The 21280-nt window shown below is 32.1% G+C and overlaps 4 protein-coding genes across 7 annotated transcripts; 3 read left to right on the top strand and 1 right to left on the bottom strand.

Moving 5' to 3' along the window:
* The first annotated feature begins 5884 nt into the window (after positions 1-5884).
* Positions 5885-10693, top strand: LOC107949339 (probable disease resistance protein At1g61300). Of its 2 annotated transcripts, XM_041110841.1 has the most exons (3): positions 5885-7088; positions 7432-10410; positions 10485-10693. In XM_041110841.1, the coding sequence occupies exon 2, from the start codon at positions 7442-7444 to the stop codon at positions 8693-8695; it is 1254 nt and encodes a 417-aa protein (XP_040966775.1). In that variant the 5' UTR covers positions 5885-7088; positions 7432-7441; the 3' UTR covers positions 8696-10410; positions 10485-10693. The 2 variants fall into 2 exon arrangements, with proteins under 2 accessions (XP_040966775.1, XP_016739532.2); XM_016884043.2 differs by lacking the exon at positions 5885-7088 and having other exon boundaries at positions 8733-10410.
* A 2513-nt stretch (positions 10694-13206) lies between these two features.
* Positions 13207-14012, bottom strand: LOC107947970 (probable protein phosphatase 2C 39). The gene is made up of 3 exons (XM_041110845.1): positions 13742-14012; positions 13513-13667; positions 13207-13429 (listed from the first exon to the last, which is right to left on the bottom strand). Exons 1-3 carry the CDS (start codon positions 13965-13967, stop codon positions 13295-13297), a joined length of 516 nt encoding a protein of 171 aa, XP_040966779.1. The 5' UTR covers positions 13968-14012; the 3' UTR covers positions 13207-13294.
* A 3174-nt stretch (positions 14013-17186) lies between these two features.
* Positions 17187-21093, top strand: LOC107948681 (probable disease resistance protein At5g63020). 3 transcript variants are annotated; one of them, XR_005925430.1, is made up of 4 exons: positions 17187-17307; positions 17381-17466; positions 17886-20848; positions 20914-21093. XR_005925430.1 is itself a non-coding variant. In XM_041110840.1 (3 exons), the coding sequence occupies exon 3, from the start codon at positions 17896-17898 to the stop codon at positions 19585-19587; it is 1692 nt and encodes a 563-aa protein (XP_040966774.1). In that variant the 5' UTR covers positions 17187-17307; positions 17381-17466; positions 17886-17895; the 3' UTR covers positions 19588-21093. The 3 variants fall into 3 exon arrangements, 1 of the variants encoding a protein (XP_040966774.1); XR_005925431.1 differs by having other exon boundaries at positions 20939-21093; XM_041110840.1 differs by having other exon boundaries at positions 17886-21093.
* On the top strand, positions 19654-20838 carry LOC107947969 (disease resistance protein At4g27190-like). The gene has a single exon (XM_016882465.2). It carries the CDS (start codon positions 19654-19656, stop codon positions 20836-20838), a length of 1185 nt encoding a protein of 394 aa, XP_016737954.2.
* Positions 21094-21280: the final 187 nt, after the last annotated feature.

Here is a 21280-nt window from a genome sequence, read left to right on the forward strand (position 1 = left end):
TGGGAATCGTTGGAAGGATGAAAGGTATGAACCATTTATAGTTTAGTTTATTTTTTTATTTTTATAAATCTAATTTCTCCATATTAATAAAATTTCAGGCTGACATGTTGATCCGGAGATTTAAGTTGCAACTAAGGGAAAGGAAAGTGCAAAAGAGAGGAGAAAAGGAATGATGGAAGGAAGAGGAAGAGGTTAAGAGCATGGAGAATGAGAGGCAAAGGTAAATAAGAAATCAAACAGCCTCCACTTTTTAAATATTTTCCCTCTCTTACCATTCCTCCTATTCTCTTATTCTTCTCTAAAAATTATATATGTACTTCCCAAAATAACCTTCTAAATTTTCATATTTATAATTAAAACATTTAAGTTATAAACTTAATTTGATATTATGATATCAAATCAAATATTATTATGGTCTTTTACTACATTCAAAACTAGTCTATTATTTCGTAAATTTTAATGAATTTTAAATTATATATATATACAAAATAGAAGTTGGCTATAGTTCCCTCCATATCTTGAGTCGGTCCAACTCGAATTCAATTTAAATAATATAAAGTATTTTTAAAATTAAATTAAATTATAAAAATATATATATTAATATAAAATTGTTTTTTAAAATATTTTTGTACAGTAAAGTAGAATTTTTGGATCAACCAACTTAGGCCGAAAATGGGCCTAGGCTTGAAAAAGTATTAAAACTTAAATAGTATTAAAAATTATTTTACACGGAATGATAATGTGTGTTAATTAAAATATATTTTATTTTTATTAATATTTTAATAAAATATAAACATATACTAAACAAAATGATTTAAGGTGAGGCAAAGCTATGATCTTGGTTTTATTTACAATAAAAGTTAAGAAAGTTTTATAAAAATTCAATTTTCAATACATACAATGTAGAGAAAATTTGGAGGGTTTAAAAACAATTATCCCTCATTTTCTCCCACTTTATTTATTTTTAAAATTTTTATCTACTTTTATTTAATTTTTTGTTTTATAATTTTCTAAAATTTTAAAACTAATTTCAAATTTTTACCATTTAATATTTTATCAAGATTAAATTGACTGAAAGTAGAAAATTTGACGACTAAAATTATTATTATACTAATTAAAAAAGTGTCATTTAACAGCCGAGTGATAAAAAAAATACAATTTCGAAAACATTAATATCAAAATTGTAACATTTTTAGTTAAGTGACCAAAATGAAAATTCTTATAGTTTAGTGACTAATAGTGTAACTTTTTTTGATACAATAACTCTAACTATTCCTAAAAAAGGTGAACACCCGACCAATAACGACAACTTAAATTTAATAATGTAAATTATTGAGAAACTTTTATATAATTAATTACTTATTTTAACTTAAATAAATTTATTTTTTTGAGTATGTCAAATATAGATTTTAACTAGTATGCAACGTGAAAATTAATAATTTTAAATACTCATTTTAAAAGTAATATTTTTTTTTAAATTTTGTTTCTTTATTATATTAGATATAAATTTTAGATTCAAACTTTTTATATAAATTAATCACTTTAAATATAATAGTTAAACATTAAAAAAAGACATCGAATTTCTGTTTTAAGTATTAATTTTTTTCTGTAATCAATGGTTTGAGATTCTAAAAAAGAAATGAAATAATTTAAATTCAAAATTGGTTTAATTCAATTTATTAAAAAAATTTAATGAATTTGATGAATTTATTTCCAATTATCCAAGATTTAATGTGAATAAAGACTTAAACAACATAAATATAAATAATTGACATATAAGATTATCTGTTACCTTGCATGCACAAAGCAAACATGGGACTAATTGACCCACCAACCTCTTCTCAAGTTGAAAAATCCAAGCTCAGTTAATCGGGTGCGTTAGTAGGAAGAGTTCGGGTGAACTATCTGCAGAAGATGGAAATTGGAAAGGAAATCGCAAAGGAGTTATTACAGACTTCATCAACTTATGCGACAAAAACACCAACTTACTATACTATGAACAATCTCGGTATTGGAATTAAAATCTGATTATCCAAGGGGATCTAAGCCATAATATCTGTGTAAATTTTTTTTTTTTTTGTAAAAGCCAATTGGAACAACAATCTGAAGATTTCATGGCGGTAGGATTAGGTATCTAAATTTAGGTTCATTCTCTAAGGTGGAGCATGGAGAAGGCTAAAAGAATTGGAATCTGAGGCAACATGAAATGTTGCATTAATGTAAATCATAAGACTGCTATTTGCTCTAATTTAGATACATATGATTTTTTATATTATATTTTAGAATCATAGCAGAGAGCAATAGTGCCAACAATAATGGAAGACAGCAAAGGAAAAAACCTAATAATAAGAAAAGATGAAGTTTACTTTACCTTTGTCTTTGTGGAACATAAAAACGAAAGTTGCCCCGAAGACCATTAAAATTGACTCATAATATTGTTTGTTTTCTTTCTCTCTTTTTTTTTTTATTATTATTAAGAAAAGAAAGCATAAAACAGTAACCAACCAACCATCAAAGTTGGTGTTACAACTCTATTTGTATTTGCATTCAGCAAGTTACGAATTACATCCGGCGGAGAGTAAAAGAAAACATTGTAACTGTTGATTCCAAGCCATTGAAGGTAAGCCATCAGCGAGTTTATTACCTGCTCTATAGGTATGTTGAATAATCGCCTCCCTACACAGCTGATATTCACCAAATTTAGCACTACTAAACAACATATTAGCAACCTCCATACTATCTATTTCCAGAATGATTCTTCAATGTCCATTCCTCTAGGTAATCTGAAGTCCTTCAACAACACCCCCAAGTTCTGCTTCCAATGCTGAGCAAGAGCCAATCAATCTAGAAAATCCAATAATCCATTCTCCATTCTAATCTCGAATAACTCCCCCCCACAAGCAGCCATATCCATATTTGCTTTGCGCGCCGTATCATCATTTAATTTGTACCATCTGATAGATGGACTCTCCCACTTTATCAAGTCTAGACTTTTTAAATTTTCACTTCTAATACTACTGCTTTGGACACCCATAGCAGATACATATTGCTACTGCAATTTTAAACTAGCCTCCAAAACAGATTCGGTTTCTACAAAGTTTTCATAAAAAATTAGCTTGTTTCGACACCTCCAAAGATTCCAACACAACAAACCGAATAGAATATCTCATTCAGCATCCTCACGAGAAAAATAATGGGGGTTACATATATTAAGATGAACCCAGTTAGGGAGCTGCATATTCATGAACTCAAAAAAAAAAAAATCCCAACTACCCACAACTCCACCATCTGATCCACATCCCCACTAATTGATTACTTATCCTATCAAATTTTTCCCGGAGTTCAAAGCAAAAAAAAAAAAATTCCACTATGCACACATGAGATTCTAAACACAAGACCCCTAATTATTTGAGAAATAATTTTCCAGTTAATTTTTATTTATTTGTTTCAATCAAATTCTAATTAGCTTAGATTATTTTATTATTATTTGACCTATGAATTTAGCTTATAAATATACTCTTCTACAACCTTAGAAAAAACATCCATTAGAGATTAGAACTTATAACACATTTAGAGAATTTTGTATTTACGTTTTGAGGGTTTTTTATTTTTGGGTTTAGTTTTTATCTCCATCTTCTGTACTCTTCGTTCTTTTTTCATTATAGTAGAATTATTTTTACCCGTGGTTTTTTATCCTCTTTAGAGGGGATTTTTCATATTAAAATTGTGTATTCAATTTCTTAATTTCTTTCACTATTTTTACTTGTTCGTTATTTAATCAGGTCGATCCCGAATACATATTTTAGGCTACAATATCAAAGGAGTTCAATGTAATGATGGTAGACAATGATATTGCAAGTGCATTGAAATTGAAGGAAGATTTGACCACAAAAGGAGACAAGCAACAATTTTGTCAGAAATGCTTAAGAAAGCAAGACATCATGTTCTAATCCTAGGTGATTTGTGAAGTGAATTTTTTTTTTTTAATATTTCGTATGGTTTAGTTGATAAATTATATATAATTAAAAATAATTTTCTTTTAAAATATATATTTTTTAATTTTAAAATTAAGATTAAATGGATAGATTTATGTATAATTTTAAAATAACATATACATTTTTTTCATTTTCTCTCCTCTCATCATTCCAATTTAAAAATATTAATTTTTATCCATTAGGATGAAAAATAATTCTCTCTCATATTTTCTTTTCTCTCACTTTTCTTTCCAACCAAACACTCTCAAAATTATTTTCTTCCCACATTTACATTCCCAACCAAGAATTGTATAAGTTATGGTGATAGTTTTACATCAAGTAAACTTCCTCATTTCTTTATAAATATACTATAATTTTTACTTTATAAATTTCATTTGGATATCCCTCATGTACTCACATTCAAGTTTTCATGCCTAAACATTTTCCCCTCTTAGGGTTCCTTAAAATTTGTTGCACCTATAAATAAACATTTTCTTATCTTCCCTAAAAAAATAATTTGATTTGCTTTAATATATATATTGTCTTCCCAAAATAGTATTCTAAAATATTTATTGAAAAAATTAAAATATTAAACGAATACATTGTTTTGTCTTTAATTTTGAGTTGATTTCATGTTCATTTGCGACACTAAATCAGCATAATTTATATACACAAATATATAAAAATTTAGAACACAGGTAAACCTATTAAAGTTTCAAATAAAAATTAAAAATTGCTTTAGTTCAAATGTAAATGAAAAAGTTTTAGATGCATGATGTCTCTAATTCAATTCTCTTCATGATAATTTTTATTGATTTATATAAAAACATGAAAATATGAAAATATTTGGATAATCATATATCTTACTTTGCAAATAAAATAACTTTTAGTAATTTTCTTACTGAGTTTACACCCTATTGATGGGTGACACCAACTCAATAAAAAGCTTAATACATAATATAGATAAAAAAAAGTTTTAAACTAAAATTTTTAAAAGAGTTTAGGTAAACTACACGGTTTGTCATTCAACTATGGGTAAGTTTTTGTTTTGGTCACTAATGTTTTTGAGCTTATTATTTTTTTGTCACCCGACTGTTAAGTGGCACTTGTTTTAGTTTGTATAATAATAATTTTAGCCCTTATGTTTTATATTTTTTGTCAATTTAACCTTGATTTTGTATAAAAAAATATTTTAAAAAACTCAAAATTATTTATAAAATAGAAGAATGTATAAAGAAATTCTAAAAAAGTAAAACTTGAATATGTTGTTGAAGAACTAAATTGTATGAGAAGTAAAGAAAATTACTATTCAATAAAATCTAATAACAAATTAAAAACCAAACAAAAAAAAAAGAAGTTAGATCACTATAATATGTTTCCTAAATGTTCCTTGAAACCAAATTAATAATATTATCAAATTGAGTTTCATGCCCTTGAAGAACATCTAGAAATGATATTACAGATATTTATGAAATTGACATTGATGCCTTTTTTTAGCTAAAAGAAAACAAAATATACCACACAATTTTTTTTTTGAAACTCTATTCAAATTTTCATTACATTTAAATTATTTTTCAAAACCCAAATTGTAAAAATAAATTATATTCAAATTTTTTTTATAACATAAAAGTTATGTCAAGAAATAGAAGAGCTAAAAACCAGAGAATAAATAATTTTCCTTTATGTTTTTTTTCCATATTTTTTTAAAGAATATTGAGTATTAGATACTTTGATATAAAAAATATAGAGAAATTAGGAGGGTTTAAAAACAATTATCCCACATTTCCCTTCACTTTATTTATTTTTAAAAACTTTATCTATTTTTATTTAATTTTTAATTTTATAATTTTCTAAAATTTTGAAAATAGTTTCAATTTTTTACATTTTATATATTATCAAGATCAAATTGATACTGAAAGAAGAAAATTGAGGATTAAAATTGTTATTATACCAATTTAAAAAGTGTCACTTACTAGTTTGATGACAATTTTTTTTTTGAAAACATTGGTGATGAAAACATTGGTGACGAAATTGTGACTATTTTTTTTAGTTAAGTGACCAAAACGAAAATTACCAATTACTAGTGTAACTTTTTTTAGTACAATGGTCATTCGAATTCCAACTATTCCCAAAAAAAGTGAATACCTAACCAATAAATCACAACTTGAGTTGGCTTATCCAAGAATTTATATTCAGATCTTACAAACCTCCATATGTAAAATATTACTCAGAGTTGAATCCAAAATTTAATAGCAACAACTTGAACAACACAACCCATTTACTACAACACCAACAACTATACTTTGTTTTTATAGGGTGCCAATAACAACACCTATTACTTACAACTCATTTACTAATTACTAGTATATTTAATTTCAAGTTGTAACATATAACTAGGCATTCTTATACCCTGCTTTCCCATACTTTCCCATCATCATCATCATCATCGTTGCTGTTACAATTGAGCACCAAGATCACTGCGATTCTTGTTAGTATTGTCCAGAATTAATGCAAAGGACATTTCTATGGATTTTAGACCTCATATCTATCTTCCAAATTTTCAGAGCAGATCAAAGGTTTTATTATTACAGATTTAAAGAAGAATCAGATTGTAAATCATACATCAAATGTTGAGAAAAATCAGTATCAAATACCGTAGCTGCATTGAAAATGCCAACTATAATGGCAGAAGCAAAGGAAAAGTAAAAAAAAGATGGGATTTCTTTCTTAATAGTTCTGCTTTCGTACCCACAACATTCTTTCTTCTATCACAAAATTTCAACCATCCACTCTACCTACGTTCCTTTCATTTGCTTATTTCATTACATGCTTTTCTTTGCTTAATAGTTCTGCCTTTCTACCCACAACACTCTTTCTTCTTCACTGCTTTTAATTTGTTTTGATCTCCAAGGTCTATCACAAAATTTCAAGCATCCCGTCAAAGGTAATTTTCTTTCATTTCCTTCATTCATGACATGCTTTTCTTTGCTTCATTCATGACTATGCAATGATTGTTTTTTATTATCTGCTAGCTTTGTACGATAGTCAAGGAAGTGAACTTCACTGCTTCATTTTCAGTTCTAATCTCTCAACACATTTCAACCACTAAGTCAGGTAATAAGGCAATGATTTCCTCTACTGATTATCAGCAGTTTTAGATTTTAAGACAGGATAGGATGACCAGCAGACATAATCTATCATAGATAGAAATCTCAAACTGTTGAACATTTTAGCTCTTAATATTCTGTAATGAACTCCTGCACACTTGAATCTAGCATTTTATACACAAGGAGAGGTTAACTCTGGTGACCAGAATTTCATCATGTTTCTGTCTGCCCCCCATCCATAGCTCCATCTAATAAAGGACATTGCATTTATGTTTCTTTTTCATGCTTACACTAACATATAAAAACTTATTCAAAAATCCAATACACTAACATATATGATTGCGTTGCAGGGGCATAGCAATGGAATACGTAGAGCCTGGTGTTGGCATTGCAAATTGTCTTGGACCTCCCGTTTGTAAATACTTGAAATATCACAGAAAGCTAAATGATTATGTGAGAAACTTCGGGAGGATCAGAGATGAATTGAATTGTAAAATGAAAGACATAGAGCTGCAATTGAAAGCAGAGCTTCTTTCTCCTCGGGGGACGATACCAAAACAGGGAGTTGAAAATTGGTTGAAAGATGCGAAAGAGATGATTGCGGAAGCACAGGATGTGGAAAATAAAGTCAGTAATGGGAGATATCTCTGTCGTGCTTGGAACGGAAAGCTAGTTGATGAGAAGACTCGAGAAATGAAGGAATTTCTTGATAAAGCTCCTAATGCCTCTGAAGCTCTTGCCATTGATGGTCCTAGTGGTGGGTTGCCACTGCCAACATCAGAACTAGTTGGGGAGGAAGCTGCCAGAAAAGAGATTTGGGCATGTTTGATGCAAGAGGAGGTAAAAAAGATTGGGGTTTGGGGGATGGGCGGTGTGGGTAAAACCACTATCATGAAGCACATCTACAATGATCTTTTGAAAGAACAAAGATTCGAAAGAGTAATCTGGGTTACCATATCAAAGGAGTTCAATGTAATGAAGGTACAAGATGATACTGCAAGTGCTTTAAAGTTGAAGGAAGATTTGGCCATGGAAGGAGACAAGCTCAGACGAGCTGCAATCTTGTCAGAAATGCTGAAGAAAGTAGGGAAGCATGTTCTAATCCTAGATGATGTGTGGGATGAAGTCTCTCTGGAAGAAGTTGGGATCCCTGAGCCGAGTGACAGCAATGGCTGCAAGTTGGTGTTGACAACCCGTTCGGAGCATGTCTGTAAGTATATGGGTTGCATGGTGATAAAAGTGAAGTCCCTTTCAGAACAACAGGCATTGACACTATTCTTGAGTAAAGTTGGGCCTAACATAGTGCAAAATCAAACTTTAATGCCAATTTTGAGGCTCGTTGTCGAAGAATGTGCGGGTCTGCCTCTTACAATTGTCGTCGTAGCTGGTACATTCAAAGGAGAAGAGGACCCTCTTATTGGGAAAAACGCACTCAGAGAATTGAAAGAGAGAATAGAAAAAGTGGAAGGAGTGGAAGCTAAAGTAATCGAGCGTTTGAAATTTAGCTTCGATCACTTAAAGGACGAGAAAGTGAAATATTGTTTCTTACATTGCGCATTATTTCCTGAAGATTTTGAAATTCGGAACAATGAGCTAATTGAGTGCTGGATTTAAGAGGGATTCATAGATGATATGGGTACAAGACAAGAAATGAAAGACAAGGGCCATGTTATTTTGAAGAAGTTAGAAGATAATTGCTTGTTGGAAAATATTACCAAAAAATTTGGTATATCTTGCGTAAAGATGCATGATGCAGTGAGAGACATGGCATTGTCGATCACAAGTATGAATCCTCGATATATGATACAAACAGGTTTGCAATTAGAGGAGTTACCAGAAAAGGAGCAATGGAGTTCGGATATTAAGAAAGCATCGCTTATGTCATATCAGAAATTTCCATAGATGTGCTGCCCACAAAATGCCAACTGCTCACAACCTTGTTATTGCAGAACAACCCAATAAAGAAGATCCGATATTCTTTCTTCACAAACATGCCTTGTCTTAGTGTTCTCAATTTGTCCTCTACGAAGATCAAGAGTTTACGAAATTCTATCTCTGAACTAAAGAACCTCACAACATTGTTGCTTCGTGGCTGTTATGAATTAAAAGATCTGCCTTGTCTTTCGATGCTTCAAGAATTGAAGAAGTTGGATCTTTGTTCGACTAAAATTGAGAAAGTCCCTGAAGGCATGGATATGCTGATAAAGCTGAGATATCTTGATCTTCAAGTGTGGACTCTGGAAGAGATACCCGCTGGAATTTTACCAAAACTCGTTCACCTTCAGCACTTGAGTTTTGACGTGGAGAATGAAAAAATAAGTCTAAAAGCAGAGGAGTTGGAACCATTGAAGAAGGTGGAGTGCTTTACTGGACGTTTCAAAGACATCAGTGAATTCAATAAGTTCATTGCCTCAATGCAACAAAGTAAGAAAAGTCTCATCAAGTACAAATTACAGGTGGGCTCACGTTTTATGTTAGATTGGAATCCTGAAATAGAAAAAGTAGTAACAATTGGAGAAGTCTACAATTGGGAAGGTGAGTTAATTATGCACTCAATTGAAATTCAAGAGTTGCATATTTTAAAGTGCGACTATTTGAGAAGCTTAGTCGATGATAATTCTTCCTTCAAAAATGTGATTGACTTAAGGGTTTGTTGGATTCGGGGGTGTGAAGGGATAGAGTGTGTTGTTTCCTTGTCCTCTTTTGCCTCTTCTTTTGCTCATCCATTTCAGAGCCTCGAGGTGTTGTATCTTACTGATCTGCCAAAGTTGAGTGCCCTTATTATGAAAGATGAAGGAATTGGTTCAACAACAACATCAACATTGGCTCCGTCTGCAACCTTTTCTCAACTTAAGAAAATTCAGATATTCAAATGCTCAAGTATGAAAACGTTGCTTCCACATTGGTTGCTTCCAAACCTCCAAAACCTGGAAAAAATTTATGTGGAAGAATGTGATGAGATAGTAGAAATATTGGGAGCAGCAACATCAGAAGTTGAAGAAAAAGGGAGTTGTGCATTAATCAAATTCCATCTTCCCAAATTGAGAGAGTTATACTTGTGGGAATTACCAAATTTGAAGAGCATTTGCAGCAAAAGTGGAATGATGGTTTGTGATTCTCTCCAAGTTATCGAAGTTGGAAATTGTGATAAACTGAAGAGAATTCCTCCATTTGTTCCCTATGTTGGCCATGGGCAGCCATTTGCATATGCTCCACCTTCTCTTACTATCGAGTCAAGGAAAGAATGGTGGGAATCGTTGGAGTGGGATGGCCATCCAAACTTTAAAAATGTTCTTCGCTTCAACCGTTGGAGGGAGATGGACTATCAGGTATGAACCATTTATAGTTTAGTTTACATTTTTATTTTTAAAAATCTAATTTCTCCATATTAATAAAATTTCAGGCTAGCATGTTTATCAGAAGATGTAAGTGGCGAATGAGAGGATAGTGGAAAAGAGAGGAGAAAAGGAATGATGGAAGGAAGAGGTTAAGAGCATTGAGACGGAGAGGCTAAGGTAAATAAGAAATCAAACTGCCTCTACTTTCTAAACATTTACCCTCTCTTACCATTCCTTCTATTCTTTTTTTTTCTCTAAAAATTATATATGTACTTCCCAAAATAACCTTCTAAATTTTCATATTTATAATTAAAACATTTAAGTTATAAACTTATTTTGATATTATTATGGTCTCTTGTCACATTCAACACTAGTCTACTATTTCATAAATTTCATATTTTATATAAATATATATATATACGCTTCAAATTATATATTTAAACATCAATATTAGTGATTAGCCACCCAATAGTTAGTGACTAAGATGACATGGCAATGCTAAACTCTTGTCAATAACTTGTGAAATTGCCACGTCATATAATATATTACATGGCACTGTCCTTGCACTTTATATTATTTTTAAATTTAAAAAAATAAACTATAATTTTAACCATTTAATTTTTCAAGACGTTATATTTTAGTTACCAAACTTTGAAATTCAAATTGTCATAAGGCCAACGGTGACACCTTTGAACCCTTCCGTGAATCAAACAGTCGGGGTCCTTCATGAACCGTCTCGCGGCTCTCCACAGAGGTGAGGCATAACACTAAAAATCAACAATCAAGCCCCCCATAAACCATTTAGTCACTCTACATGGAGATGAGGCATATCTCCAAAAATTGACAATAGGGCCCCTCCGTGAACCATTTAGTACCTCTCTGCAAAAGTGAGATGTATATATTTCCAAAAATATAACTCCAGATCGTTCAATCAACAACTATACAACTCGTGATAGTATGCATTATATATTCCTTGATTGTTGGGCCAATAGACACACTACTCACTAACTCACAAATAAAGTGAAATTTATACAAGTCAACTACGAATAAAAACATCATCGCTAACACATTATTAAGAAAAATAAAAGGCGTGAATTTCAATAATCTGAGAAGGCATTGTATATTTTCAAGTCAATGACTACCATCCATCAAACTACAAAGTGAAGTTCATATAAGACAAACAAAAGCACTAGTAAAGGCCCCCTTCCACCAAGGGTTCATTTTCATTTCACTAAAGATCATTCATCGAACGGTAGCTCGCTTTATTACATTAGTATAGTCCTAAATAGTTTCTATCGCCTCCGAGATTAACTTAATTTCAAACAATTGCTTTACCTTCAACGTTAGTATAATTTAAATGCTAATGAACAATTGCAATGCCAGCACAATTCTAAATATTTGTAAATTACCACAATTTTTGTAAGAAAAATACAAGCAAATAATTCTACATCAAATTGTCCTCCTCCACGACACATGTGTGATCAGATTTTTGAAAAACAGAGAATGATTTAAACTAAATGAAAAGAAAAATAACCTCGAGATAATGATTTTATTTAAGATGAGAGGAAGTAATAATCCGACAACTTAACAACACTAATAGTTAATTAAGAAATTAGGTATAGGTATAGGTAGTTGACTGTTAGGATTTGTTAAATTAATGTTATCTTTCATCTGTTTCTTTTTGGATTAAATCCTCAACTGCATAAAGCAAACATGAGACAAATTAATGTTAGCTTGTGGTCCTTCAACTTTTTCCACTTCCATCTTACTCTGATTTCAACATTTCATTACCACTCTCCATTATTTATATCTCCTTCTCCTGCAATGGAAGCTGCAGGTTTCAGAGCTGCCATAAAAAAGGATTTCATAGCTCAAGAACTTGACAATGACAGGGAAGATGACCAAGATGAAGAAGGGGTTGCTATGGGAAGATAGGGTTCATTGATGGGTTGTCACAGCCTTCTTCTCAAGTCGAAAAATCCAAGCTCAGTTTATCGGATGCATTTGTCCGCAATCGAAAGGGAGTCATTGCAGACATATCAGCTTATGCTACCAATCTTAAGAACCAAAACATCAACTTACTATACTATGATGAAGGATTTTATAACAACGTCAGGTATCAGAACTAAAACTCAATTATCCAAGGGAACCTAAGGGATAACATCTGAAGGAAATTCAGATTGTTCAAGAACAAATTTGAAATTTAATGGCGGATTAGGTATCTAATCAGCTGAACCGCTAAAGCGATTAAAAGCTTGGTAGAATATTATGTTCCAATGCTACTATTAAGATTTTGACCCGATTAAGCAACGAATAAGAAAATAGCAGAATAAATTGAGAAATTGAACACACAAATTTAACGTGAAAAAACTCCTCCAAATAGGATAAAAAACCACGGGCAAAGATAATTTTACTATAAAGACAAAAAACGAAGAGTACAAAAGATGGAGATAAAAACTAAACCCCGAAAACCCGAAAATAAAGAACCCACAAAACGTAAACACAGAATTCTCTAAATATGTTATGGGTTCTAATCTCTAATGGGTGTATTTTCTAATGTTGTAAAAGAGCCTATTTATAGGCTAAATTCATAAGTAAAATAATAATAAAATAATCTAAACTAATCAGTGTTTAATTGAAACAAGTAAATAGAGTTTAACTGAAATAGTTTTTCTCAAATTTGACTGAAAATAGGAGTCATATTTAACGGCTACAAATTCAACTTTAGTTTCTTTACTTCATTACAGTTTGCCTATGTATAGAAAGCTTAAGATACCACACAAAATATGCATAACATTCTATCCAACATAAGAAAGGTACAAAAAAGAGTTCGTTATCATATGGAAACAGGTGAAGTTGCCACACTTACAGATCACTAAAATTTTACAACAATGATGGAAATGTCATCCTTGCTGTTTCTCTTAACAGCTTCCTCAGTTAGGTGTTTTGCAGCAGATCGAGCATCCTTAATGCCTTTGATAGCATCGACAGCTTCTTGGTTTGACATTACCTGGAATTTAAGGAACGGACCATTAAATCTCAGGTTCAACACGTAGGTTCAATAAAAGAAAAATGTGATTAGATAGGGCTTACCTTCCATAAACCATCACTAGCCAATATTATGAGGTCGGTATCTTCGTCGATTGTTTCAATGCTCACATCTGGCTCCGAAGTAAGATGTTTCTTTAAACTCTTGTCACCAAATGCTCTCGCGACCGCAAGCTGACCGTCAACACGCGCGACATCCCCTGAAACAAAAACAATATCAGGAAAAGATGGTGTAACCTTGAGCGTCATCCCCAAAAGATCAGGCACCCATTACCTGGAAAGTTCGAAACAAAACCGCCTCTATTTTCAATGCTCTCCCTTTCAGAAGCGGGCTCATGATCAACTGAAAGCTGTTTAGCCACATCATTCTTAGAAATCACAGCCCGGGAATCACCAACATTTGCTATTACCAGCTTCTGGCAGTTGATTAATATTGCTGTCACTGCCGTTGAACCCCCTTTGCCCAAATCAATGGCTTGTTCCAATATATTTGTATCCATTAAACATACGCTTTCCTAATCGCATTCTCTGGTTCCGTCCAAATGTCGGGCTGCTCACACAAAAAGAAACAGAGGCGCTTAGTTAAAATTTCAGGTTCAAGAACACAATGTATTCATTGCCTAGAGATTTGGAGATTGATAAATACATAGCTTTTGACTCGATTCATGGTGGTTGGATACTTGTGGGCAATCCATTTTTATTTCGGTGGCATATGGTATGTGATTGCGTTTTTCTTTTTGGTTGTGGTGCATAGTGGGGTTTTATAATAGATAATTTTCTGGGTACGAATTTTGGTGGAATTTGGAGTTTGATTCTTTGATCATGGTTTTTCTGTTGTGCTAGTTAATGGGGTACTTCAAGTGTATTGTTGCACTGTAAGAATTTCCTGATGCTTGCTCGTGGTTCTTCTCATGTTTCATTATAATTCACCGGTTGACTTTGTTTCATGGATTGAACTTGTTGTTGATTCTTAGAGAGCTCGTATGTTTGTATAACATGTGTGTTGGCTGTATAGTACATAAAATAAAAGCATAATAGGGGGATGTTAGACATGTTCATGTTGGTTCCACTCAATTATACACTATAGTAGAACATGTCCTGAATAAGTTATGTACTTACCAAAAGTTGTATAAATGTAGAATTTCCTGAAAATAGAAAATACAGGAGTTGCCAGGTTCGGAAGATAGGGAATAATGAGCTTCTTTCTGATGACATGCTCTTTGACTTCAATATAAGTTAGCGTGGCTTGTAAATAATGCACCAGACGTGTGTTAAAATTGCTTGTTGCTTTTAATGTAATTCACCACTAGGAGTGTTCACAATTCGGTTCAAATCGATTTAACCGACCGAATCAATCTAATTTGATTAATCAGTCAGTGGCCGAATTTAGTTCGGTTGAAGATTAATTAATGATTTTTTGAAATTTCGGTTATCAGTTCGAAATCGAGTAATTAATTGAATTAATCAATATAAATTATATATAATATATAATATATATAGTGTTTGGATGTCAACTTTCAAGATTTATCTAGTGTTTCTAATATCTCATTTGAAGTTTTCACCTCCATTTAAAGCATATTAGCAATATTTTTTTTATGTTTTCTACATATTTGAACCAAAAGACAAAAACATATAAATTTCGGTAATTCAGTTAACCTACAGAAATATTTTGATTCGATTAATGTATTTAAAAAAAATCAATTCAATTAACGATTAAAATTATTTACATTTTAAATAATTCAATTCAGTTAATCATTTGAGTATCCCTATTCAGCACTATACTATGGCACAAGCATATGCAAAATATAGTTTGCTCATTACTTGTTCATAGCTTCCTTGCTCATTACATGCAAATGGAAATGCAAAGATTGATCCACCAACAACGTGCCATAATTTAAAACAAATTTAAAATTTTTAATAATGTATTTTTAAAAATAATTATTTAAAATGTTGTTAAATCAATTTATAATTCATAACTAAAATATTTAATTTTTTTGTGTGATCAGAATTAAACAACTCTAATTTTTATTCTTAATTACAGAAACAATTAAATTTCTTCCAAAAATAATTGTAAAAATTAAAATTAGTGTTAAAATGTTGTTAGTTGTTTAGCAATAGATTTAAAATATTTTAAAAGAAATATTAAAAATCAAAAATAATTTCAAACACAAATATGAATAAAATTCGTTGGGACATTCCATTTCCCACATTCTACCCTTTACATATGTTTCAAGGTGTGCATGGCCGGGCCGGGTTCGGGCCGGGCCCATAAAAAATTCCGGCCCGTTTTCAAGATCCGGGCCCAGCTCTACCAGAAATATGGGCCTAGAATTTTGTCCAAGCCCAGCCCGAGAAAAAAAATGATAGGCTCGAGCCCGTCCCAGCCATATTAAAAAAAATTTTACTTTTTTTTATTAAATAAAAAATTTTAAAATATAATAAATCAAATGAATTTAAAACATAAAAACTAATATTAAAACAAAAAAATAAAAAATGGGACTAAAATAATTCTTAAAATAATACATAAATTAAAAATATAATAAAAAGTAATTATATTAAAATTAAAAAATTGAAACAAATTAGAACTAAATTATATTAATAATAAAAATTTTACAATATCAAAATAACATTAAAAACAAAAAAAAGTAAAGTAAAAAAAACTAAAGTTACCTAAAATTTAAAATAAAAAAATTAAAAATAATTTAATATTAAAATCGGGCCGGGCCAAAAAATCTTGCCTGAGGGCCCGACCCGTTTTCTAAACAGGCCTCGTTTTTTTGCCCAAGCCCATTTTTCGGGCCTATATTTTTACCCAAACCCTTCCATTTTTCAGGAGGACCTTCGGGCCGGGCCGGGCCGCCCGGCCCATGCACACCTCTAAGTTTCAACCCATATTAATTATTTTATTCCTTAGCAAATTAAGAAGTAAAAAACCAATGTAGTAACCAAAACCAAAATACTCAATACTTTATTATCTAATAGTTAATAGTCTAACTTTGCTAAAATAATTTTTTTATATAAAAAAACTCAAAATTATTTATAAAATAGAAAAATGTATATTTTTTAATACAGGGATTTTTTATCCAAATCATAAAAAAATAATTAATTACGACATGATTTTAAAAATAAATTAATTATAAAAATAAGACATTTGCTACGATGCTCTGCTAATGTCACTTAACATATTGGTAGCATCAGACTAAAATGTAATGACTTAAAATTTTTAAAAACTTCATATGTAAATTTTTCATTTTGATTAGCTATTGAAACTAAGCTCTATGAGTGCTGCGTGATAGTGTAGAGGGCCTAGAGGCACAAAATCTTAAATAAGGTTAATTTCTTTGTAAATCCTTATTGTTTATTATTTTATTTTTATTCTCCTTCAACACCAAAATTAAAAAGGTTTTTTACCAATTAGTCCAGTTCAAATTATGTCTAGCATAACAATTAACACTATTGATAATAATTTTCTTTAGCTCATATTATATTTAAGAAACTATAAATTTACCTAATAATTATAATTTATATAAAGTAAAACTTTTATAAAGTTATTATAATTATAATTTCATACTATGCCGTAAATCAAATTGATAATAAGAGTAATTATAATGACATCTGTAATGGCAGACAGCAAAGAGAAAAGCTAAAAGAAAAAGTAATAAAAATAGGATTTCTTATTAATAATTCTGCCTTTGTGGAACCTACCACTGGCTTCATAATTTCCCTGTTTTTATCTTCACTCTCTTCTTATTTCTTATCCACAACATTCTTTCTTCTTCACTGCTTTTAATTTGTTCGGATGTCCAAGGTCTATCACTAATTTTCAAGCATCCAGTCAAGGTAATTTTCTTTCATTTGCTTAATTCATGACATGCTTTTCTTTGCTTTTGATTATCTGCTACTGTTATTGCAGCTAGCTTTGTATGATAGTCAACGAAGTCAACTTCACTGCTTCATTTTCAGTTCTAATCTCTCAACACTTTTCAGCCACTAAGTCAGGTAATAAGATCTGAAGCAATGATTTCCTCTACTGATTATCAACAGTTTTAGATTTTAAGACATGATAGGATGTTCAGCAGACATGATCTATCATAGATAGAAATTAATACAAAATGAGCTACCCAGAAGCAATATAATGTTTAAATCTCAGACTGTTGAACATTTTACCTCTTAATATTCTGTAATGAACTCTTGCACACTTGAATCTAGCATTTTATATACATAAAGAGCTTGATTCTGGTGACCAGAATTTCATCATGTTTCTGTCTGCCATCCATCCATAGCTCCATCTAATAAACGCCATTGCTTGAAACTTGCATTCATGTTTCCTTTTCATGCTTACACTGATATATCAATACTTCATCCAATACATTCACAGGTTTTCATTATCTGCTACTGTTGTATATGATTGCATGCAGGGACATAGCAATGGAGTATGTAGAGCCTGTTGTTGGTATTGCAAATTGTCTTAGAACTCCTGCTTGTAAATACTTGCAATACCACAGAAAGATAAACGATTATGTGAGAAACTTCAAGAGGATGAGAGATGAATTGAATTGCAAAATGGAAGATATAGAGCTGCAATTGAAAGCAGAGCTTCTTCGTCCTCTGGGGAAGATACCAAAGAAGGGAGTCGAAAATTGGTTGAAAGATGTGAAAGAGATGATTAGAGAAGTACAAGTTGTTGAAAACAAAGTCAGGAACGGAAGATATCTCTGTCGTGCTTGCAACGGGAAGCTGGTTGATGAAAAGAGTCGAGAAATGAAGGGATTTCTTGATAAAGCTCCTAATGCGTCTGAAGGTCTTGCCATTGATGGTCCAAGTGCTGGGTTGCCGCTGCCAACATCAGAACTAGTTGGAGAGGAAGCTGTCAAAAATGAAATTTGGGCATGTTTGATGCAGGAGGAGATGAGCAACATTGGGGTTTGGGGGATGGGCGGTGTGGGTAAAACCACTATCATGAAGCACATCCACAATGATCTTTTAAAGCAACAAAGATTCGAAAGGGTAATCTGGGTTACTATATCAAAGGAGTTCAATGTAAAGAAGGTACAAGATGATATTGCAGGTGCTTTGGAGTTGAAGAATTGGCCCAGAGAAGGAGACAAGCTAAGACGAGCAGCAATATTGTCAGAAATGCTGAACAACGAAGGAAAGCATGTTCTAATCCTAGATGATGTGTGGGATAAAGTCTCTCTAGAGGAAGTTGGGATCCCCAAGCCCAGTGGCAGCAATGGCTGCAAGTTGGTGTTGACAACCCGTTCAGAGCATGTCTGTAAGTATATGGGTTGTAAGGTGATAAAAGTGAAGCCCCTTTCAGAAGAAGAGGCATTGATACTATTCTTGAATAAAGTTGGACCTAACATAGTTCAAAGTCCAACTATAATGCCTACTTTGAAGCTTGTTGTCAAGGAATGTGCGGGTTTACCTCTTACAATTGTCGTGGTAGCTGGTACATTGAAAGGAGAAGATAACCCTCTTATTTGGAAAAATGCACTCGGGGAATTGAAAGAGAGAATAGGAAAAGTGGAAGGAGTGGAAGCTGAGGTAATCGAGCGCTTGAAATTTAGCTTCGATCACTTAAAGGACAAGCAAGCGAAACATTGTTTTTTGTATTGTACAGTGTATCCCGAAGATTTTGAAATTGATATGGATGAACTAATTGAGTGCTGGATTGAAGAGGGATTCATAGATGATATGGGTACAAGAAAAGAAATGAAAGACAAGGGCCATGTTATTTTGAAGAAGTTGGAATATAATTGCTTGTTGGAAAATGTCTCGAGTGATGAAATGAAAATGCATGATGCAGTGAGAGACATGGCATTGTCAATCACAAGAATGAATCCTCGATATATGATACAAGCAGGTTTGCAATTAGAAGAGATACCAAAAAAGGAGCAATGGAGTCCAGATGTTGAGAAAGTATCGCTTATGCATAACTCCATATCAAAAATTTCCATAGATTTGCTGCCCACAAAATGTCAACTGCTCACAACCTTGTTATTGCAGCATAACCCTATAAAGAAGATCCCATATTCTTTCTTCACAAACATGCCTTGTCTTAGTGTTCTCAATTTGTCCTTCACAAAGATCGAGAGTTTACCAAATTCCATCTCTTAACTAAAGAACCTCACAACATTGTTGCTTCGTGGCTGTTATAAATTAAAAGATCTGCCATGTCTTTCGATGCTTCAGGAATTGAAGAAGTTGGATCTCTCTATGACTAACATTGAGGAAGTCCCTGAAGGCATAGATATGTTGATAAAGCTAAGATATCTGGATCTTGAAAATATGTTCACTCTGAAAGGGATACCCGCTGGACTTTTACCAAAACTCGTTCACCTTCAGCACTTGTGTTTAGGTGTGGAGAAAGAAAAAATAAGTCTAAAAGCAGAGGAGATGGAACCATTGAAGAAGTTGGAGTGCTTAACCGGATGTTTCGAAGACATCAATGAATTTAATAAGTTCATCTCCTCAATGCAACAAAATAAGAAAAATCTCATCAAGTACAATTTAGTGGTGGGTAAGTTATATATCCATTCTACAAGAGATAAAAGATTAACAATTGGAGGAGTCCACAATTGGGCAGGTGAGTTAATTATGCACCTAATTGAAATTCAAGAGTTGAATATTTTTAACTGCCACTATTTGAGAAGCTTAGTCGATGATAATTCTTCCTTCAAAAATGCGATTGACTTAAGGGTTTGTAGTATTAGGTGGTGTGAAGGGATAGAGTGTGTTGTTTCCTTGTCCCCTTTTGCCTCTTCTTCCGCTCATCCATTTCAGAGCCTCGAGTTGTTGAGTCTTCAATATCTGCCAAAGCTGAGTGCCCTTATTATGAAAGATGCAGGAATTGGTTCAGCTACAACATCAACAATGGCTCCGTCTGCCACCTTTTCCCATCTTAGGGTAATTATTATAGCCCGATGCTGGAGTATGAAGACGTTGCTTCCACATTGGTTGCTTCCAAACCTCCAAAACCTGGAAGAAATTTGGGTGTCAGAATGTGATGAGATAGTAGAAATATTGGGAGCAGCAACATCAGAAGTTGAAGAAAAAGGGAGTGATGCATTAATCAAATTCCATCTTCCCAAATTGAGAAAATTAGGACTAGAGGAATTACCAAATTTGAAGAGCATTTGCAGCAAAAGTGGAGTGATGGTTTGTGATTCTCTCGAGGATATCAAAGTTTTTAATGGCTGTGATAAACTGAAGAGAATTCCTCCATTTGTTCCCCTTGTTGGCAATGGGCAGCCATTTGCATATGCTCCACCTTCTCTTACTATCAGGTCATACACAAAATGGTGGGAATCGTTGGAGTGGGATGGCACTCCAAACTTTAAAAATGTTCTTCACTTCAACCCCTTTTGAAGAATTAGAGGTATCAATCATTTATAGTTTAGTTTATTTGTTCTTATTTTATAAACCTAATTTCTCCAATTTTAGGTTTTTTTTTTGGTTGTTGTTGAAGTTATTGAAGAGAAAGATAAAATATTGGTGGGAAAGAAGTAGGGGGAAGGATAGTGCAAAAGAGAGGAGAAAAGGAATGATGGAAGGAAGAGGTTAAGAGGATGGAGAGTGAGAGGCAAAGGTAAATAAGAAATCAAAGTGACTCCACATTTTAAACATTTTCCCACTCTTACTATTCCTTCTATTCTCTTATTCTTCTCTAATAAATATTTATTCTAAATTTTCATATTTATAATTAAAACAATTAAGTTATAGACTTATTTTGATAATATTATTATGGTCTTTTATCACATTTAACACTAGTCTATTATTTCATAAATCTCATATTTTATATAAATATATA

This window comes from Gossypium hirsutum, chromosome A04, assembly GCF_007990345.1.
Source record: "Gossypium hirsutum isolate 1008001.06 chromosome A04, Gossypium_hirsutum_v2.1, whole genome shotgun sequence".
Taxonomy (NCBI): domain Eukaryota; kingdom Viridiplantae; phylum Streptophyta; class Magnoliopsida; order Malvales; family Malvaceae; genus Gossypium; species Gossypium hirsutum.